General features: G+C 45.0%; 1 protein-coding gene across 7 annotated transcripts in view; it reads left to right on the top strand.

Annotated features, from left to right (window-relative positions):
- Window positions 1-19919, top strand: part of DGKG (diacylglycerol kinase gamma) — a 213134-nt gene that overhangs the window by 112836 nt on the left and 80379 nt on the right. For all 7 annotated transcript variants that reach the window (XM_012470823.2, XM_012470820.2, XM_064366909.1 and 4 more), the window contains one exon: window positions 4919-4983. In XM_012470823.2, the coding sequence (XP_012326246.1) occupies window positions 4919-4983 (65 nt within the window). The remainder of the gene's footprint in view (window positions 1-4918; window positions 4984-19919) is intronic.

Raw genomic sequence — 19919 nt, 5'->3', positions numbered from 1 at the left:
CACTGAGAAGCTAAGATAGTTGGCCTTATCAGTCCTTCCAACTGATAATATCTACTGGCAGGAGATTTTAAAGGCAGTCATTCAGGATGCCACTTCCTCTGACTTCTCTGGCCTGCTCCGCCCTGTTCTTTATTTTTGGATCAGCAGAAAATGTCAGAATGGCCAGGTGTCAGTGACAGGAAGTTTGGGACTACCAAATAATTCCCGAGGCATGTGTAACTCTCAACTTCTCACAAGCTCTGCTTTCATGAGCCTTATCAGGACGGGTGAACAGCTAATCCCTTGATTCAATGAAATCTATTTCTGATACTAGGGGAGCCCAGGGGCCAAGGAGAGGCCGCAGTGGTCGCACTGACCCACGCACGGTTTTCCACCTTACAGCTTGTTCCTAGCTATCACCAGGCAAGCCTCCCACCATGATAATAAGCGTCCTACCCCCTAGGGAATTTCTCCACAAGACATAATTTTTCCTGCAGATTTTTGGGTCTTGCCGGCATCAGGTTCTTATTTGTCACCTGTGAGAGCCGTGAAGATACTAAGACAGTGGGACTCCCCAGAGGGGACAAGGGTCTGTACCCTTTTCCATTCCCCAATCTGCCGTGATTTCCAGAACAACCCAGATTTCAAATAATCTGTCTTATGGTCTCCTTTCCATCTTTTTATCTCCATCAACTGCCAAAGTGACTTAGACCTGCATTACCCCACATAACAGCCATCAGCCACATGTGGTATTACGTGCTTGAAATGGGGCTTGTCTTAATTGAGAGGTCAGGTGAGCTATAAGTATAAAATATACAATACATTTCAAAAATGTGATATAAAAATTTTTCTTAAGGTCTCAATAATTTTTCTATTCCATGTGATAATATTCAGTGCTTATTGGGTTAATGAAAATATATTATTAATTAATTTCAGGCTGGGCATGGTGGCTCATATCTGTAATCTCAGCACTTTGGGAGACTGAGGCGGGTGGATCACCTGAGGTCAGGAGTTTGAGACCAGCCTGGCCAACGATGTGAAACCCTGTCTCTACTAAAAATACAAAAACTAGCTGGGCGTGGTGGTGCACACCTGTAATCCCAGCTACTCAGGAGGCTGAGGCAGGAGAATTGTTTGAACCCTGGAGGCGGGGCTTGCAGTGAACTAAGATCACATCATTGCACTCTAGCCTGTGCAATGGAGTAAGACTCCGTGTCAAAAAAAATTTTTTTTTAATTTTTTAAAAATTAATTTCATCTGTCTTTTTTTAACTTATGTGGCTACTGGAAAATATTAAGTTACATATGTAACTTACTCTGTTTTTCTATTGGATAGTACTGGCCTAGACATGACAGTATCTTAAGAGTCCAAATGACTGCTTCGTGTACTTGGAAAGGGCTCAGATTTCTTTGTCCAACCATGTGCCTTGAGTTGTAGTTCAGGAAAGAGGCCCTATGGCCATACCTTCCACTGTCTCCTCGTCACCCCACACCCGAAAGAAAAGATGTCAGTAAGGCCATCAAAAATGCCATTATCACTTCCATGGATTTGTAATTCTCGTCTCCAGCCTTCACAACAGAGTCTGGCTTTGCCTTAATTATCATCAAGAAAGGGTTTATGCCTTAATAACCAAGAAAGGGTCTGAACCGTCACAGCCCTGGTTTCCAAAATTTAAATGAAGTCACTGCTGATTGTAAATATGCTCAGGGCATTCATTGCCTGACCTAGAAGCTCCAGGGAGTAAAAGTGAATCTCGACTCTGTCTCGAATCCCCAGGTAGAGAAACATGGTCAGAGTCTTTTCCCTCCTTGCCTTTTTAAGACTTAGAAAAGGAGCTGCTCAGCTCTCCTTGCTACTTTGTGTATTTGCCAAGGAATTACATTGTCAAATTAGGGACCACGTGCTTAGCTCATAATGTTTTAAAGGCTGGTCTTTGTGAAAAGCAGCTTTGCAAAACCTAGTTATGGAAAAACCAAGGACAACCAGAACTATGTGGAAGGAGGGGGCCTGTACACGTATCCCAGGGAATCAAAAAGCCGAGAGCCAGTCAGCAGTACAGGGGGTAGGAGACAGTGAAGACGTATCCCAGGGAATCAAAAAGCCGAGAGCCAGTCAGCAGTACAGGGGTAGGAGACAGTGAAGAAGTACAAATTGTGCCAGGCAACATGTGATTGCTTTTTTCTTTCCCCCTTTTTTTTCCTGACAGAAGAAAATTAGTGCTTCAAAGGAATAGAAGTAGATGGAATGTTTTCTTGAATTTTAGAGAAGCATTTGACGAATGTCATATGATTCTTATTGAGGGTGTTCACTGAAATTTGCTCAGAGAGTGGGAGGTGGGCACAGTCTGGGAGCAGGAAGTGCTGCTGCCGAGGGGAAATGGTGCGGGCTACATAGGCCTTGGGGACAGAGGCCTCCCTGGGGTCCGCACATCTCACCCCAGCACCCATGGGGGTGCCTCTCCAAGACCTTAAACTCTCAGTATATCGTAAACGAAAAAATAAATCGGCCAGGTGTGGGGGCTCACGCCAGTAATCACAACACTTTGGGAGGCTTACGGGGGTAGATCACCTGAGGCCAGGAATTTGAGACCAGCCTGGCCAACATAGTGAAACCCTGTCTCTACTAAAAATACAAAAAATTAGCCAGACGTGGTGGCACACACCTGTAATCCCAGCTACTCAGGAGGCTGAGGCAGAAGAATCGCTTGAACCCAGGAGGCGGAGGTTGCAGTGAGCTGAGATCGCACCACTGCACTCCAGCTTGGGCAACAGAGCAAGATTCTATCTCAAAAAAAAAAAAAAAAAAAAAAAAACATTAATAGCTAAAGTTTAATTTTTAAACTCTCAAAACATAATTTTAGCAAGGAATGTTTGCCAATCACAAAAGAAGCCCATCTTCCCTTCCTGCCCTGCCACCTTTCAAATGTGGGCTGCTGGCCTCCTGTGCCACACACAGTTCATGCTTAAAAAGGTTCTTCATGGAACTGTCCCTCCTGAAGTTTAAAAACACACAGAGAGACCGGGTGCAGTGGCTCACATCTGTAGTCCCAGTACATTGGGAGGCCAAGACAGGCAGATCACCTGAGGTTCAAGACCAGCCTGGCAACATGGCAAAAACCCCATCTCTACTAGAAATACAAAAATTAGCCGGGTGTGGTGGCACATGCCTGTAATCCCAGCTACTTGGAAGGCTGAGCCTAGAGAATCGCTTGAACCTGGGAGGTAGAGGTTGCAGTGAGCCGCGATCATGCCACTGTACCAGCCTGCGTGACAAGAGCAAAACTCCATCTCAAAAAGCAAAATAAGAAAACACACACATGCACAGAAATTTTCATATAAGAAATGAAATTAATATGCATTTGATGAAAATTCACTGCGTGGAATTTCAGGTGTCTTGTAGCCATGTATTCCAGTAAATAGATTTCTATATTTTTTGTTGCAAAACAAATCTAGTCAGCTCCCTGGCTTCTGTGTCACCCCCGATCTCTAGCCCACTTAGCCTATTTAGTTCTGAAGCCCCACACTGGCACTCAAAGTGCTGGCACAGGGCCTGAGCGGTAAAGGGGCATTACACATTCTTCTACTGGAAAATGAGAACACTGACGAGGGTGGAAGACAGAGTTTGAGGAGGAAAGACAAGTTCCGTTTCGGGTTGGAAGCTCTAGAGAGTGACACGGTGGAGCCATCATCATCCAGATGCTGTTAACAGCCACAGAACTCACGAGATGGCCACAGTGTGGAGTGAGGGCCGCAGGTAGAACCCAGGGTTAGGAAGCTGTGGTCAGAGGATGGAGAGCCCAGAAGCACAGTTGTCATGACTGCCATCCTAACTGTGAGTGCTGGAGTGCAGGGGTTACTAGTGTGGCAAAGGAGGGCAGTGCTAATAGGAGGACAGTGTCCACAGGATGTAGTAATGACTTTTATTGGCCTTAGAGAGAGTCCTTCGAGTGAAGCGATCAAGAAGCAGAAGCCAGGCCGGGCGCGGCGGCTCACACCTGTAATCCTAGCACTTTGGGAGGCCAAGGTGGGCGGATCACAAGGTCAAGAGATCGAGACCAGCCTGGCCAACATGGCGAAACCTCATCTCTACTAAAAATACAAAAATTAGCTGGGTGTGGTGGTGTGTGCCTGTAATCTTAGCTACTCAGGAGGCTGAGGCAGGAGAATCGCTTGAACCTGAGAGGCAGAGGTTGCAGTGAGCCGAGATTGTGCCACTGTACTCCAGCCTGGCAACAGAGTGAGACTCTGCCGCAAAAAAAAAAAAAGAAAGAAAAAAGAAAAGAAGCAGAAACCAGTTTAATTTTCTTTTATTATCTCCTGAGTATGTGATCCAATGGCATTAGTTATTCCTACTGGTGTGGATGGTTAAGACTTAGTATGTAATAGCATCTACCAACGTCAGGTTTCTGGTTTTGACAGTGTTCTATAGTTATGTAAGATGTTATCATCCAGGGAAGCTGAGTGAAAGGGACATGGGAACTCTATACTATTTTTTGCAACTTCTCATAAGTCAAAATATTCCAAAATAAAAACTATTTTAAAAAGAATTAATATGGAAAGTCATTTCCAGAGACTCACGCTCAGCCCCCGACACAGGCTCCTGCTCTCTAGCAGCTCACAGGCTCACATTCTCCCCAAAGGGCAGCGGCTTTCCCCTTCACTCACCCCTGAACTGTCTGTTGTCGGCTCCTGGGACAGAGTGAAATCGCAAGGGCTTGGGTCAACTGGCATAGGCTGTGAGAGTACTGGTGGTGCTACTCATCCCCTTGGAGGCGGTGTTGAGCCTCTGCTGGCGCTGCAGATGTGACCTGGAGCCCCACCGTGTGCGATAGAGTCCCAGGGTTGGCACGACTCAGCGAGGGCATGTGTGGGTCCCTTCATTCCACACTGCACTGTCATGACCACTCACCAAGGATCTGCTTTGTCTGTTTCACTTTCAGGACGCTTCCATTGCACACAGATTCCATGTGATGAGAGAGAAACACCCTGAAAAATTCAACAGCAGGTAAGCTGCAGGCCCGGCTGCACTGCCGCCCACCCAGTGTGGCCCTGGCGGAACAGAAGCCTTTCACCTGCTCTCCGGAAATGTTCCTAGCCAGGGCCGCCAGGGACTTGGCCTTCCTGCCACATTGCCGGAAGGAGGGTTTCCATTTCCAAGAAAAAAAAAATGTCAGAAATTTGGCTCAGGCTAACTGCCTGTCCTCTCCCAAAGGATCTGAGCTGAGGGAGGGGCTGGGAAGCAGGAGGTGGGTATGAAGGGCCTGCTTTTGCAGGGGAGGAGGTGGGAGGGCGTCTGCCCTTGGCTAACTGGAACCCCAACTCCTGAGTCTCTGCTGCTTTCTAGTACAGCGCCTCCAACCCCAGCCCCTCATGATTCTTTTGGGGAAGGGTGGGGAGGCTGGAGAGGACCCTAGCTTCTGTCGGTCTCAAATGGGAAGAGATGGCAGCTCCAGGGCTTGAACCAGGAGGACCAAGAAGGCGTCTTCTTTGCCTCCCCCGACAGCAGAGGGCAGCAGCAGAGAGGTACCTGCAAAGGTACCAGCCTCAGCCTGGGCACTCTGTGAAGTCTCCAAGTTAGGTTCAAAAATGAAAGGAAAGAGAAAACTAGGTCATTTGCAAATGAAAGCAAACACTTCTCCCTTGTAGGAGGAAATCTGCCAGAACTGAGCTGTGTCTGACATGTAGCTACCCCTTTCTCCCTCCCTCCTTCTTTCTCTCTTTCTTCTCATTGGTTAATTTTCATTCTTTCTTTTTCTTTGTTGTACCCCGTATTTCGAGATGACCATTATTTCAGACACTGTTCCCACCCCAACGCTAGGTAGGTGGGGAGGTGGATGGATAATGATTTGGACTTTGTCTTTGAACCTGAAGGTGTTGGCTTTTGTTTAGCCCACTGATTTGTCTTTATCTATTTATTTATTGTGACAGAGTCTTGCTGTCACCCAGGCTGGAGTAAGTGGCATGATCTCATCTCACTGCAACCTCCTCCTCCCGGGTTCAAGCAATTGTCCTGCCTCAGCATCCTGAGTAGCTGAGATTACAGGCATGTGCCATCATGCCAGGCTAATTTTTGTATTTTTAGTGGAGATGGGGTTTCACCACGTTAGCCAGGATGGTCTCGAACGCCTGACCTCAAGTGACCCACCCACCTTGGCCTCCCAAAGTGCTGGGATTACAAGCAAGAATTATCTTTAAGAAAGAGGTTAGAGCGTTGACTGAAGACATTCATTTAAAGCCCAGTGCCCCATCATTTTCATCACTTGCCATTCTCATTCCTGCTCTTTGTCCTGACCCCACAGCCTGAGAGGTTAACCAAGAAGAAGGGGGTCTTTTTAGAGGTCAGAAACTGAACACTTCAGCTTCAGAAGAGTGATCTGTGGGATCTGGTAGCAGCTGAATGAACCTTTTAGGAAGTACATACTGTCACAGAATCTTCTTGCTGTCACACACACACTATACACACTCACGGCACACTAGGAACATGAGTACTTCCAGACCCTGCTACTGGAGTCACAAACTTACAGTTCAGATGCCTCCTCTAACAGTCTTTTGCACTCCCAGATACACACAAATCACTTTTTTTTTTAAGTACCCCTCTTCAACCCATTCCTCAGACTTTTACGGTCCTCTGTTCAGACAAGTATTTTTTTTTTTTTTTTTTGACATGGAGTCCTGCTCTGTTGCTCAAGCTGGAGTGCAGTGGGATGATCTCAGCTTACTACAACCTCTGCCTCCTGGGTTCAAGTGATTCTCCTGCCCCAGCCTCCCAAGTACCTGGGATTACAGGTGCCCACCACCACACCTGGCTGATTTTGTATTTTTAGTAGAGATAGGATTTTACCATATTGGCCAGGCTGGTCTTGAACTCCTGACCTCAAGTGATCCGCCATCTCAGCCTCCCAAAGTGTTGGGATTACAGGCATGAGCCATCGCACCCGGCCTCACACAAGTATCCCTATATGTACTCATGTACATGTGCCATATGCTTGTGAAAGCCACGGGGTTCTGTTCATTCATTCATCCATTCATTCAACAGAGCTTTAGAAAACATACTGCACACCAGACACTGTTCTGCAGGCGTTTGGGACAGACCCGTGTAGGGGACTCACAGCCCGGTGCTGGAAACGGTCTGGAAAGCAAATGTGCAGAATGGTTTGTGTTAAGCGATGTGACTGGAGGTGACCTATGGGAGCACAAACCAAGGACACGGAACATGGCGTGGAGGGTTTTCCAATGACAGAGATGCCTGAACCAAGACACGGAAAAAGAGGACGGCAACACAGGGAGAAGAAAGCAAATGTACAAAAAGATACGGAGGAGTGAGCGCGCTCAGTGTACTCGTGGAAGAGCAGACGTTCGGTGTGACCGGTTGTATGGTCTCGACAGGAAAGAAACCAAACCTCTGTAGTTCGTAGAAAGCAAGGAAGCAGAGGGAGGGGGACATTTCTCCAGATGCCAAAAATCAATAGGCAGGCCAACATATGACATAAATAGAGCAGCCATCAATCACCCACACGATTAAGTACAGTTAGAAAGACACAGCCATCAGAGAAAAACATATCGTAGTGTGCATTTTAATGCCAAGTATGAACAAGTTCAAGTATGAACAAGTAGAACCGTTTTCGCTTCTCACTTCCCACAGCCCATGAACAAGACTACTCTTTGAGGTTCGGTTCTCACTTCGCTCTTCACCTGATTGAGGTCAAGGTAGCATGGTCGCCTGGGTGACAGGCACAGGGATTTGCATGTAAACATGCGTGCCGGCCTAACGAGTGAAGACGGAAGGACTGAGGTAGCACCTATTTCACAAGGTCACCAAACGCTTCCTATTGAGAACTTTGCATACTTACAGCTTCTACCCTGCCTATTCGCCCATGTCTAAAATACCCAGGAGTGCCCAATTTGTCCACGGAGAGGCAGGCAAGCAGCCATTTTCTCTAGGCTTCCTCATTTAGCATTGGAGATGGTTTTAAATAGGCAGGTGGTTGTTGCCATGGTTACCCCATTACACCAGCGGCTAAACTTAGGAAAGGCCGCAAGGGATAGGAAGAAAGCTTGATACCCAGGATTTGGAAATGTAAACGGTATTATCAAACAAGGCTTATTTTACGCCGGCTGAACTTGGGTTCTCCGAAGAGTAGTTACTGCTTGGCTGGAAGCCTTTACCATTACTACCCGGGTCTGGACTCTCAGGGATAACCTTGAGGTTAAATCTTGGGAGTTGTCATTGCTGTGTTTTGTTCTGTCGTTTTGTTTTGTTTTCAGCAATGGATATTGACTAGTCAGGGCTAGAACTTCTCAGGAAACCGGAATCATTCACACTGCTGATTCCTTTTTCTGGGCTAACAATTCTTAACCTGGGATCCAAGGGCTTCAGGCATTTTGAGAACACCTTGAGATCGTACTAAGGTGTGGAATGTATTTTTCTGCAGAAAATGTCCGTAACTATCAGAAGATTATTAAAGGAACCTGTGTTTAAAAGTCACAGGTTAGAGGCCTCTTTGAATCCTAATAGGCATCAAATTATGATTCGACCGCTGGGGTCCAGGAAATTCTTCCTCCATGGCCTCTCTATATAGGTTGTTGCCGGGGAGGATAGTTGGATGCATAAAACCAAGTTGGATGTTCCCTCATGGAATAGTTTTGTTAATGGAGCAATAACCAGACCCGAGGAGGTGGGAATATGAGCCATGTGATGGGCAAAAAAAGAAAAGGCCTTGCCAGGCACAGTGGCTCACACCTGTATTCCCAGCACTTCGGGAGGCTGAGGCAGGCGGATCACAAGGTCAAGAGATCGAGACCATCCTGGTCAACATGGTGAAACCCCAGCTCTACTAAAAACACGAAAATTAGCTGGGCGTGGTGATGCATGCCTGAAGTCCCAGCTACTAGGGAGGCTGAGTCAGGAGAATTGCTTGAACCTGAGAGGCGGAGGATACAGTGAGCTGAGATCACACCACTGCACTCCAGCTTGGGCAACAGAGAGAGACTCTGTCTCAAAAAAAAAGAAGAAAAAGGCCTTTAAGGGCAGATATGGGGCTATTTTTGGCCCTGTCTACCTCCTAGTTATTGATAGGCTAATTATGAATTGCTAATTGAGGAATGTTAGGGAGATTATCATTTCACTGTTAGAATAAAGTACAAAAGAGAAATTTGATTCTACTGAGATACTAAAGTGTTTGAAAGTGATCTGACATAAAGGTACATAAGACATGGCCCCTGCCTTCAAGAAACTCATAGTCTAGCAAAAAAAAAAAGGAAAACTAGTGCTCAAATATTTTTTACAAAATTATTTTAATATACAAGGTGGTTAAATTTCACCAGGTGATATAGTATGCAGGAAGTTGTATAGTATATAAGAACTTATTAATGGTCATATCTCAAACATCATTTGCAAATGGATTGTTTTCTTTCTGGGGGTTTTTTGGTTGTGTGTTTTTTTTAGAAGGAGTCACTCTGTCGCCCAGGCTGGAGTCCAGTGGTGCAATCTCAGCTCACTGCAACCTTTGCCTCTCGGGTTCAAGTGATTTTCCTACCACAGCCTCCCAAGTAGCTGGGATTGCAGGCACACACCACCACGCCTGGCTAATTTTTTTTTTTTTTTCAAATCATATCCTGAATTGTAAATGCCTGGCTAATTTTTTTTTTGCATTTTCAGTAGAGATGGGATTTCAACATGTTAGTCAGGCTGGTCTCAAACTCCTGACCTCAAGTGATTTGCCTGCCTCGGCCTCCCAAAGTGCTGGGATTACAAGCATGAGCCACCACTCCTGGCCAAATTTGTTAAAGGGAAACCTGACCAAGAACTGTTATAGATTTTTGAGCTCCTCTTAGATGCCAAGTGGTGAACTAGGGTCTTTAAATACATTAAATTATTTAAATCACAAAACAACCTTACAAGATAAATATTAGCATTCCCATTTACAGAAAAAGGAACAGGGGCTGGAAGAAACCAAGTCAACTAATCAAGAAAGTCATGTATTCCCAGATTTAAGCAATTCTCCTGACTCAGCCTCCAAGTAGCTGAGACTACAGGTGCCTACCATCATGCCCGGCTCATTTTTGTATTTTTGTAGAGACAGAGTTTCACCTTGTTGGCAAGGCTGGTCTTGAACTCCTGACCTCAAGTGATCCAACCATCTCAGCCTCCCAAAGTGCTGGGATTACAGGCATGAGCCATTGTGCCTGGCCCTGATAAGTACCATGTACATCATCCCACTCATTGCTCACAATGACATGCAAGAGTAAGTGCTACTGTCCACATTTTAGAGATGAAGGCACTGAGGCTAAGGAGGATGGAGCTATCATTGGCATCATCTGCCTTTATGGATTGTCTCTGTGGGAAAATGGCTGCCGAGTTCCAAAGGCGAGGAGAACAGGTACACCATCCATAGTCATACCTTGCGTGGTAAGAGTATTCTCCCTGTTTCCATGTCCACAGCAAGGAGCAGGACTGTCGATGTGATCTGTGTGGCCCAGTGCAAAATTAAAAATGTGAGGCCCCTTCTTCAAAAATTATTATGAATTTCAAGGCAGTGACAGCAAAGCATTAAACTATGTACTGAGCCCTCCTAAGTGTGGGGCCCTGGGGTCCAGATCTCATGCCTATGAGCTGGCCCTGGCAAGGAGAGAGGAATTAATAAAAAGAAGACACATTTGCCAGTAGTCACAGAGTAGAGTGTTTGTAATAGAGGCAAAAGAATGGAGGAAAGAGGGTTTCAACTAAGGGAGAAGGAGAGGGACTATCAGTACCACAAACAGACAGCGGTCGGTACTAGCAGAGGAGCCAAGAAGCAGCCCACCGTGAAGTTTCCAGTTGAAGTCTCCACGAAGGTTTTGCATCTGGAAAGTATACATAAAAGCCACCTAATTCTAATGTCACTGTCAGTGAGCATCCAGAGAGAGAAGTCTAACCATGGAATGTTTTCATTGTTGGTTAGAAACTCAGAGTGCTTGAGGAATGTGTTATTCTAAACCTGCTGAGTGCCATCCACTTGACGGTCTCTCAGCAGTTGAGACTGAAGCAAGTTATTTCCTGTTAGGCCCTTCAAAGGGACCGAAGTGGTGCTTCATTCCTGCTAGAATCTGACCACCTTTCTCAAAAGCCCTTGACTAATTAACAGGTTCTGAAATACTAGCTTTCTTGGAACAGGGCCCATGGAGTCACTGATGAGGGGCTCCCCAGAAGCCCTAATGTAGCTTGAGTTTTTAAGAGGCTGGAAATATACCTTGTAAATAACTAAGCACTTAGTAACTATTTATAGAAGAAGGCAGCAGGGTATAGAGTAAACTGGCATCCAAACTTGGCTTTGCCACTTATTAGCTGTGTGACCTTGGGCAAGTTCATCTTCTTAACCCTTTGCTGCCTCTTTTGAAAAATTTTCAAGGTTGCTGTAATATTTAATGACATAATACATAAGTTCAGAGTACACAGTAGGTTCACAATAAACATGTGTTGTTGAATATCATTGAATAACAAACATTACCTTAAATTGACCATGAAGTATTAACAGTCAAAGGTTTTTTATTTTTTAACGGAATGGCAAATGGAATTCAGTTATCATAGAATCAATGCTCCATTGACATGGCCTTTAACCTGAAAAGTTGGAGGAGACCCCAGCAGTGATGCATTGAATCTGCCCAAATTCCTCTTTTAGGGGTGGGAAGATGGCACCAGTTTGCTTGGTTTGGATTCTACAGGACAGTAGCTCTGGAGGAAATCCCCTCACTGGCTCCATGGAGGTCCAAGAGGCAGAGGTTGGGAATCTAAACGCTAGAGATTCGAAGTACAGTGCCAAGTCCCGGCTAGCAGGATCAAGGGAAGGGGTCACAGACCCCAGGAGAAATGGTATCAGGAGAACCAGAAGTGAGTAAAGGAGAGTAGCAGGACAGGTTTTATGTGCTCCCTGGGTGTTTCTGGCTTCCTAGCAGGGGTCATGGACTGCATGGCAGGCAGGCAGGTGGCCCATGTGGTCAGATGCTGGGGATGTGACTGTCCTTTTCTCCCGGATACTACTTTCCCCTCACCCCCCGTGAACCTCTCCCCAACCCTAACCTCAGATAAAGGCAGAGATGTTCTGTGGGAAACAAAATAGAAACTGTCAAAGCTCAAGTCATACAGTTCTGAAAATAAAAGGAAGGGCTTCCTCTCTTGAATACCTGCAGTATGCTCTGCCGTCACAAGCATAAAATATATCACAATCTACATAAGATTTTCTTCTTATATCTAAAAATGAAACGCTTCTAAGTTATTTTTTCCTGGCGCCCTGTGAGGTAGCCCACTATTACAACCCAGATGTTTGACTTTCTCAAGGCATAAAGGTTCAACAGCAGCAAATATAGTGAAGTTAAAAATCCTTGCCATTAAAGTCTTCATTTTGTGCCCTGAATTGGGCTTTGCCTCTCCTCCTCTAATATTTGGCACCCCAAAAGAGACCTGCTGCAGGTAGCCAGAGGTCCAGACTGTCTGCACCTGCTTCGCTCAATATAGCAAACTATTTTACTTAAATCTCTGGGATTCAGAAAGCCCCACGTGAAATTAATTGTGGCATTTTCTGTGATTTTTCTTATTCCTATAGGTATTTATAAAGGAAATGCAAACCTTATGTTTTATGCTCAAGTACCTTTAACTTTCAAGTCAATTCTGACAGGGCAACTGAGTTAATTACTTGAATATTTATATACTAAGCCACAAAAATGTTTTGTCCCCCACCCTCCCCATCCCTCTTTGGGAGAGATGCAGAGAGTAAAATGAATGAAATATGGATTCATGGTTTTTTTCATCAGATGCTCATCATTACACAACTGCAGAAGTTCTGGGGTATTTTTTGTTGTTGGATTGTTGATAGTCAACCCTCAATTATTTGCAGAAACAAGGGAGCAACCACGTGGATCATCTGAAGTGGTAAATGATCAAAGACTTTGGGAGTCTGTTATTAATATCTGTATGCAGTTCTCTCTGTCCTAGCATTCACAATATTTTAAATAATATGATGAGATCACATTGATTCTTTTTTTTTTTTTTTTTTGAGACGGAGTTTCGCTCTTGTTACCCGGGCTGGAGTGCAATGGCGCGATCTCGGCTCACCGCAACCTCCACCTCCTGGGTTCAGGCAATTCTCCTGCCTCAGCCTCCTGAGTAGCTGGGATTACAGGCACGCGCCACCATGCCCAGCTAATTTTTTTTTTGTATTTTTAGTAGAGACGGGGTTTCACCATGTTGACCAGGATGGTCTCGATCTCTTGACCTCGTGATCCACCCGCCTCGGCCTCCCAAAGTGCTGGGATTACAGGCGTGAGCCACCGCACCCGGCCTCACATTGATTCTTAACAATTCCTTCATTTTCCTCCCGGGCCCCCAGTCCACATGGAAACGGGCAGCACAACCTCTCAGACTGTTATACAGCAGCAGCCGATGGCATCTCAAGCCTCCCTGCAGGGTTGCCCACTGGCCAGAACCGTTTGTTACTGTAGCTTAATTGGCTTTTTCTTCTAGCCCTTGCCAGGCTAGAACAGGAAAGGTCTTATTCATGTCAACAAATAGCAGAATCAGTTTGTGATCGTATCAGAAGGAACTTGAAAGCACGCTGTGTTTTCAAGACTATGGGCCAGATAATCCCAAAGTTATCAGTATTTACTGACTGATTGATTTCTAGAAATATTTCCATCAAAGAGCTCAAGATGTAGTGTAATCTAGTTCACAAGAGTTGAGGTTAGCACGATAACATTATGTCAGAAAATCAAAGCACACAAATTCAAAGTAAGGTAGGAACTGGCTGGATCCTAACATGAGTGTTGGCAGTCTGGATGTTTTCCAGAAGGGAGCGGTCGAGAAGGTGCTGGAACTTTAGGTGGCTTCTAGCGAAAGGCTGAATCTGGGATTGTTCCACCCAAAGAAGAGAAGCCTTAGAGAGAAGTGATTATTGGCGTCAAATAGGTAAAAGGCTTTTCTTATAAAGCAGGAATTGTGTTATTTTGCATGACAAATCAATGAAAAGGTGGCTGGAATGCAAGACTGGTTTAAGCCCCAAACAGGACATCAATCCTAACAGTCAGAGCCATCCTCAAGTGCAGTGAGCCACTGGAGAAGGTGATGAGTTTTCATCTTTTACATTCACGTCCATGCCAGGCAATCATTTTGGAGGCAAGTGCCCAATAGGACAGGTTGTATTATCAGACAACCTGGATTCAAATCCTGGAGTTCACATGTCGCCACGGTGTGTGACCTGGGCCAAGTTACTCCCCCTAAACCTCAGTCTGCTCGCCTGTAAAGTTGGGGTATAATATTATATGAGTTTCCTGTTGTCGCTGTCATAAACTGCCACAAACTTAGTGGCTTAAAACGACATGACTGTATTACAGTTCTGAAAGTCGGAAGTCTGAAATAGGTGTCACCAGGCTAAAATCAAAGTGCCGTCAGGGCTGCATTCCTTTCTAGAGGGTTCGGGGAAAAAGCTGTTTCCTTGCCTTTTCCAGGCTGTCCCCCTGCTTTGACTCCTGGCCCCCTCCCATTGTGGAAGCCAGCAGTGGCTGGTTGAGTCCTTCTCGCATGGCAGCCCTCTGACATTCTTTCTCCTGCCTCCCTCTTCCACTTATGAGGACCCTGATTGCACTGAACCCACCCAGATAATTCAAGATCCTCTCCCCATGCCAAGGTCAGTTGACTGGCAACTTAAATTCCATCTAACCTTAATTCCCCCTTTGTCACATAACCTAACATACTCACAGGCTCTGGGGATTAGAACATGGACATCTTCAGGGCATTATTCTGCCTACTAACCTCATAGGCTCATTTCAAGAATCTAGTGGAACAAGGCATTTAGAGTGTTTATTACAGAGTCGGGACATCAGTGGTAGCTATTAATATTGTTATTAATACTCTTGTTACAAAGACAGATCCTACCTCAGATAATAGTCATGTTAGATGATTCAGAAGCCGTTAAAACTCTGAAGTTTGGTGATTCTCTAATATAGGCAGATACATATCTATTTAATATTAAATAGGGTGTGAGTCATCAACGTAGAAATATATGGAATTACTTTTCATTTATCTTGATTAAAAGTTTTTCTATAAAATGTCAATACATTTATCATTATGTAATTTAACAATACATTATACAGTGTTACTATATAGCACATGGCAATATTATTATAAATAATTTGGAAAGTTCAGAAAAGTTAAAGTAAGAAAAAACCAATCACTCATAGTCCCATCATGCAGAAACACAATAGCCATTCTGATGCATTACAGCAGTTAACTTGATATATAAATACCTTACAATATTTGTGATAACGTGTTTTTATAAAGCTATACATACCATTTAAAAGTCATTTTTCTTTGTATAAGTCATTCAGGCTCATTGTAAAAAAAAAATTCAAGCAATTCTCCTGCCTCAGCCTCCTGAGTAGCTAGGATTACAGGCGCCTGCTACCATGCCCAGCTAATTTTTTTGTATTTTTAGTGGAGACAAGATTTCACCATGTTGGCCAGGATGTCTTGATCTCTTGACCTCTTGATCTGCCCACCTCAACCTCCCAAAGTGCTGGGATAACAGGCATGAACCATTGCACCCAGCCTAGTACAGTTTTTAAAGCATGAATAACCATGAGGTTGTTTATTAAAGTGTTTAGAAATGTAATCAGTCCTGTTCCAACCTATACCAACAATAGTAGGCATCATTTTTTGAGACCTTTCAAGAATCTCATGTGCATTATTTTTAACTGGCACAACTTACCAAGTGCAAGTATTATTGATCCATCTTACTGATGAGAAAAGTGAGGCTCATAAAGATAATGCGACTTGCTGAAGACCACACTAGTTACTAGAGAAGCTGCCGTTCACACCTAGTCCTGTCTATTCCACATCTCCTCTTAGCCGGCTACACTTCCCTGCCTCTCTGTGTGTTTTGTGCCCAATGACCAAAGATGCACCCAAAAGAGACTAGAGAAGAGCCACAGAGATGACTAAAGGACCCATGAGAAAACCACAAGTCATCCAAAATCATCTTTCCTGGAGGGAAACAGAATGTACTGGGAATGGGCCTCAAGTGTGTGAAGGATTCTCAAAAGGAAATAGTGACCACACCTTCCTACTCTTCATCTCAGTTCAGGAAAGAATGAGAGAGGGAAAAAATGTGCTCTAAAAGTGAAGAATTGTCTTTTGGATGGGAGCAGGAATCTTCTGGCCTGGAGACAGGTTAAAGACTGAAATGAGTTATTGAGAGAGGTTTTGGAATCTCTTGCAAAGGCTTCCAAAAACAGAGTTCCATTCATCTGAGATGATAAACACAGCACCTTCTCTGAGTCCAGGGGTACACTCATTGCATCCACCAGGTCCCCACCCAAATGGGGGGACCTTAGCTTGTAGATGTGTCAATCGCCCCAGTCTTTGCCTCCATCATCACATGGCTTTCTCCCTCTGTCTCTGTGTCTCTGTTCAAATTCCCTTCTTCTTATAAAGACATCCATCAGTCATTGGACTGGACCCACCCTAACCCAGTATAACCTCATTTTAACTTGATTACATCTTCGAAGACCCTAATTCCAAATGACCAAGCTGCACAGTTTATTCGCACGATTTTATTTAGTTGCAAGACTACTTGCCTCCTGTGCGCCTCAGTTCCCAATCGGTCCCCAAGATGTCCCATCATCAGGATTTCCTCAGCCACCCTCTGGCCCATCTCCGTGCCCTTCCCACTCAGGCCCACCTTGCCTGGAGCTGCCCATTAGTCCCCCCGAGACATGTTTGTGGTCCTGTTTCTGCTGCATAAGCACCTGTATCCAAAACCCCCACCCCATGTTATATCCCATGCTTGCAGCCAGTGCCCTGTATGAGTTTCCTCTTCAAGCACCAGTCTCACCTTCTCGCCGGCTTGCTCCATTACTCTCGCCTTCCCCATACAGCTGCCCTCATGCCCTCAATCCCTCAACCTGGATGACATCTCCTCTTGTGGCCTAATCATCACTTGTTTCAAAATGCAGCACAGAATATTCTGAGCCCACCAACCCGACCACCTCATTTTGTACTCCACCTTCTCTTACACTCCACTTCCAATGTTTTTGACACATTCTCTCCCACTTTGCTGCACCCTCTTTGTCTTCTATCATTCATTGTTTGAGATGCTAAACTACTGTGATGTCTCCAACTTGTTCATCAGCCTTGTCACTCCGAGAGGAGTCTGACTCTCTTTGGGATCCATTGAACTAAATCCAAAAGGGTGGTGCTAAGCATCTTTCTTCATTCGGCCAAAATGGGTTGAGCATCTCTTTGTGTTAGCATCATGCCAGGACTGAAAGGAGCGATGGGGAACCACAACCCCTGCTTTTCAGGAGTTCAAGGGTGTAGCTGAGAAGATGAGCACATACAGAAGTTAATACCGATTGTATCAGTGTCCTGAGCTGCCATAACAAAGCACAACTGGGTGGCTTAGAACAGCAGGAATGAGCCGGGCATAGGGGCTCACACCTGTAATCCCAGCACTTTGGGAGGCCAAGGCGAGGAGATCAAGAGGTCAAGAGATCAAGACCATCCTGGGCAACATGGTGAAATCCCGTCTCTACTAAAAATACAAAAATTAGCTGGGCTTGGTGGTGCGCACCTATAGTCCCAGCTACTGGGGAAGCTGAGGCAGGAGAATTGCTTGAACCAGGGAGGCAAAGGTAGCTGTGACCCAAGATTGCACCACTGCACTCCAGCCTGGTGCCTGGCTACAAAGCAAGACTCTATCTCAAAAAAAAAAAAAAAAAAAAAAAAAAAAAACAGCAGGAATGTATTTACTCATAGTTCTAAAAGCTACAAGTCTGGCCAAGTGTAGTGGCTCACGCCTGTAATCCCAGCACTTTGGAGGCCAAGGCAGGCGGGTCACTTGAGGTCAGGAGTTCGAGACCTCATGGCCAACATGGTGAAACCCCATCTCTGCAAAAAATACAAAAATTAGCCAGGCATGGTGGTGGGCACCTGTAATCCCAGCTACTTGGGAGGCTGAGGCATGAGAATCGCTTGAACCCAGGAGGTGGAGGTTGCAGTGAAAAAGATCGCACTACTGCACTCCAGCCTGGGTGACAGAATGAGACTCTCTTTCTGTCTCAAAAAAAAAAAAGCTACAAGTCTGAGAGATGTGAGCAGGGTTGATTCCTTCCCCAGGCTGAGACAGAATGAGTTCTGAGCCTCTCTCCTTGCTTCTAGTGGTTGCCGGCAGTCCTCTGCATCCTTAGCTTGTAGATGCGTCAGTCACCCCAGTCTTTGCCTCCATCATCACACGGCTTTCTCCCTCTGTCTCTGTGTCTCTGTTCAAATTTCCTTCCTCTTATAAGGACATCGGTCATTGGACTGAACCCACCCAAACCCGGTATAACCTCATTTTAACTTCATTACATCTGCAAAGACCTTATTTCCAAATAAGGTCACATTCACAGGTACAGAGAGTGAGGACTTCCCGATATCATTTTTTGGGGGGACACAATTCAACCCACAGCATCAGCCCTCCCCCAAACCTTCACACAAGAAGGAAATACAATATAATATGGTAGCTTTGTTTTCAGGAAGGGACATGAACAATGAAGCTATTGTGAGAGAGGAGGAAGAAACTAAAGGAGGGAGGTAACCTTTGCATGAGAGCTGCAGAGAGATGGAAATTCACCAAGGAGAGAAGGAACCGGGGGCATTCTGGGAGAAGGGCCGAAGTGTGAGCGGGCACTGGACAGGAGTCGAGGGGCTGGAGGTTCCTGGGTAGAGCGTGGAGTGAAAAGGCAGGGGGGCGGGGAGCTGCAGCAAATCTCGGGAGTCTGCACCAGAGTTCGCATCTTATCCTAGGGGTGGGTGAGTGGACAGTGAGGGTAGCCATCAGTAAATCCTTTTTGAATCGGTTAATGAAGGAATGGCTTACCTTTCAAGGTATTTCTGGAGCAAAAGTTTCAGGGCTCCTAGAAACATCTGGGACCTTAAAATACTGAACCTTGCTGAAGTGTTAGATTAGTACAGACAGAGTGTTAGTCAGAAAGACCCAAGAAGAGGCAACCCCCAGGGGAGACAGAAGGAACAGGGGCATCACAAGCTAGATGAAGGGGCCAGCTCTGCTGCCTTGGAGGAATTAGTACACATCAGGGCTGGAAAAAAACTGTGGAAACCAACGACAGAGCTTTCTTATAAACCCTGAGCTGTAAAGCATGTGTTTGGTAGTGAAGCAGAAATTCATATTGAAAAAAAGAATCCGCACGTCATTCTGTCTTCCTCACCACCACAGTTGCAGATGCCTTCAGGGAGAGAGCAACTTAGGTGGCTTTTAAACTTAGTTTAACATGTCTCTTTGTTTTTAGCTCCAGAGAAAGTAATGTCAGAGTTTTTTGGCCTTCTATTGTACTTTACTAATTAAAACTTGGGAAAATGACTGCCCTTTTGCATAAGGTTATTTTGATGATACAACAGACCCCATATCTGCATTTAGAGCCGATGTGATTAGCATATTCAGTCCTACATATTTTCTTCAAACTTTTCATAATTGCATCCATTTTATTGTGAAGAAACTGTAAGGGCGAAAAGAGAGTAGATGTCCTCAAAAAAGATTCAAGTGATTAATTTTAATTCCCCATTTAAATCAACATTTACTAAAAAAAAGTTGTCATGCACTTATTATTGGGCCAAAGGAAATTCTGAAAGCAAGTTTCCACCGTACTTACCAGGAAACACGGTAACTCTCTTCTGTGAGATAAGTAAAGTGAAATAAGTAAATTATTTCACTGAAACCCTGAACAAATGGTATTACAACTCTGTTATGCTAGGTCGTGTCACCCTGATGTGAAATACAGACACAAATTCCTGAGTTTCACTGCATTCAACATCAAAAGAACTGAGTTTCATCCCGAACCCTGCCTCTTGCTGTGCGTCATTGGGAAATTTACTCACTTATCTGATTCCTAATGTTCTGATGTGTAAAATGGAAATCA

The sequence above is a fragment of the Aotus nancymaae genome, unplaced genomic scaffold, assembly GCF_030222135.1.
Source record: "Aotus nancymaae isolate 86718 unplaced genomic scaffold, 86718_ANA_hifiasm-v0.15.2.pri h1tg000067l, whole genome shotgun sequence".
Taxonomy (NCBI): domain Eukaryota; kingdom Metazoa; phylum Chordata; class Mammalia; order Primates; family Aotidae; genus Aotus; species Aotus nancymaae.
The sequence above is the reverse complement of the archived record's forward strand: the minus strand, read 5'-3'. Positions and strand labels throughout refer to the sequence as shown.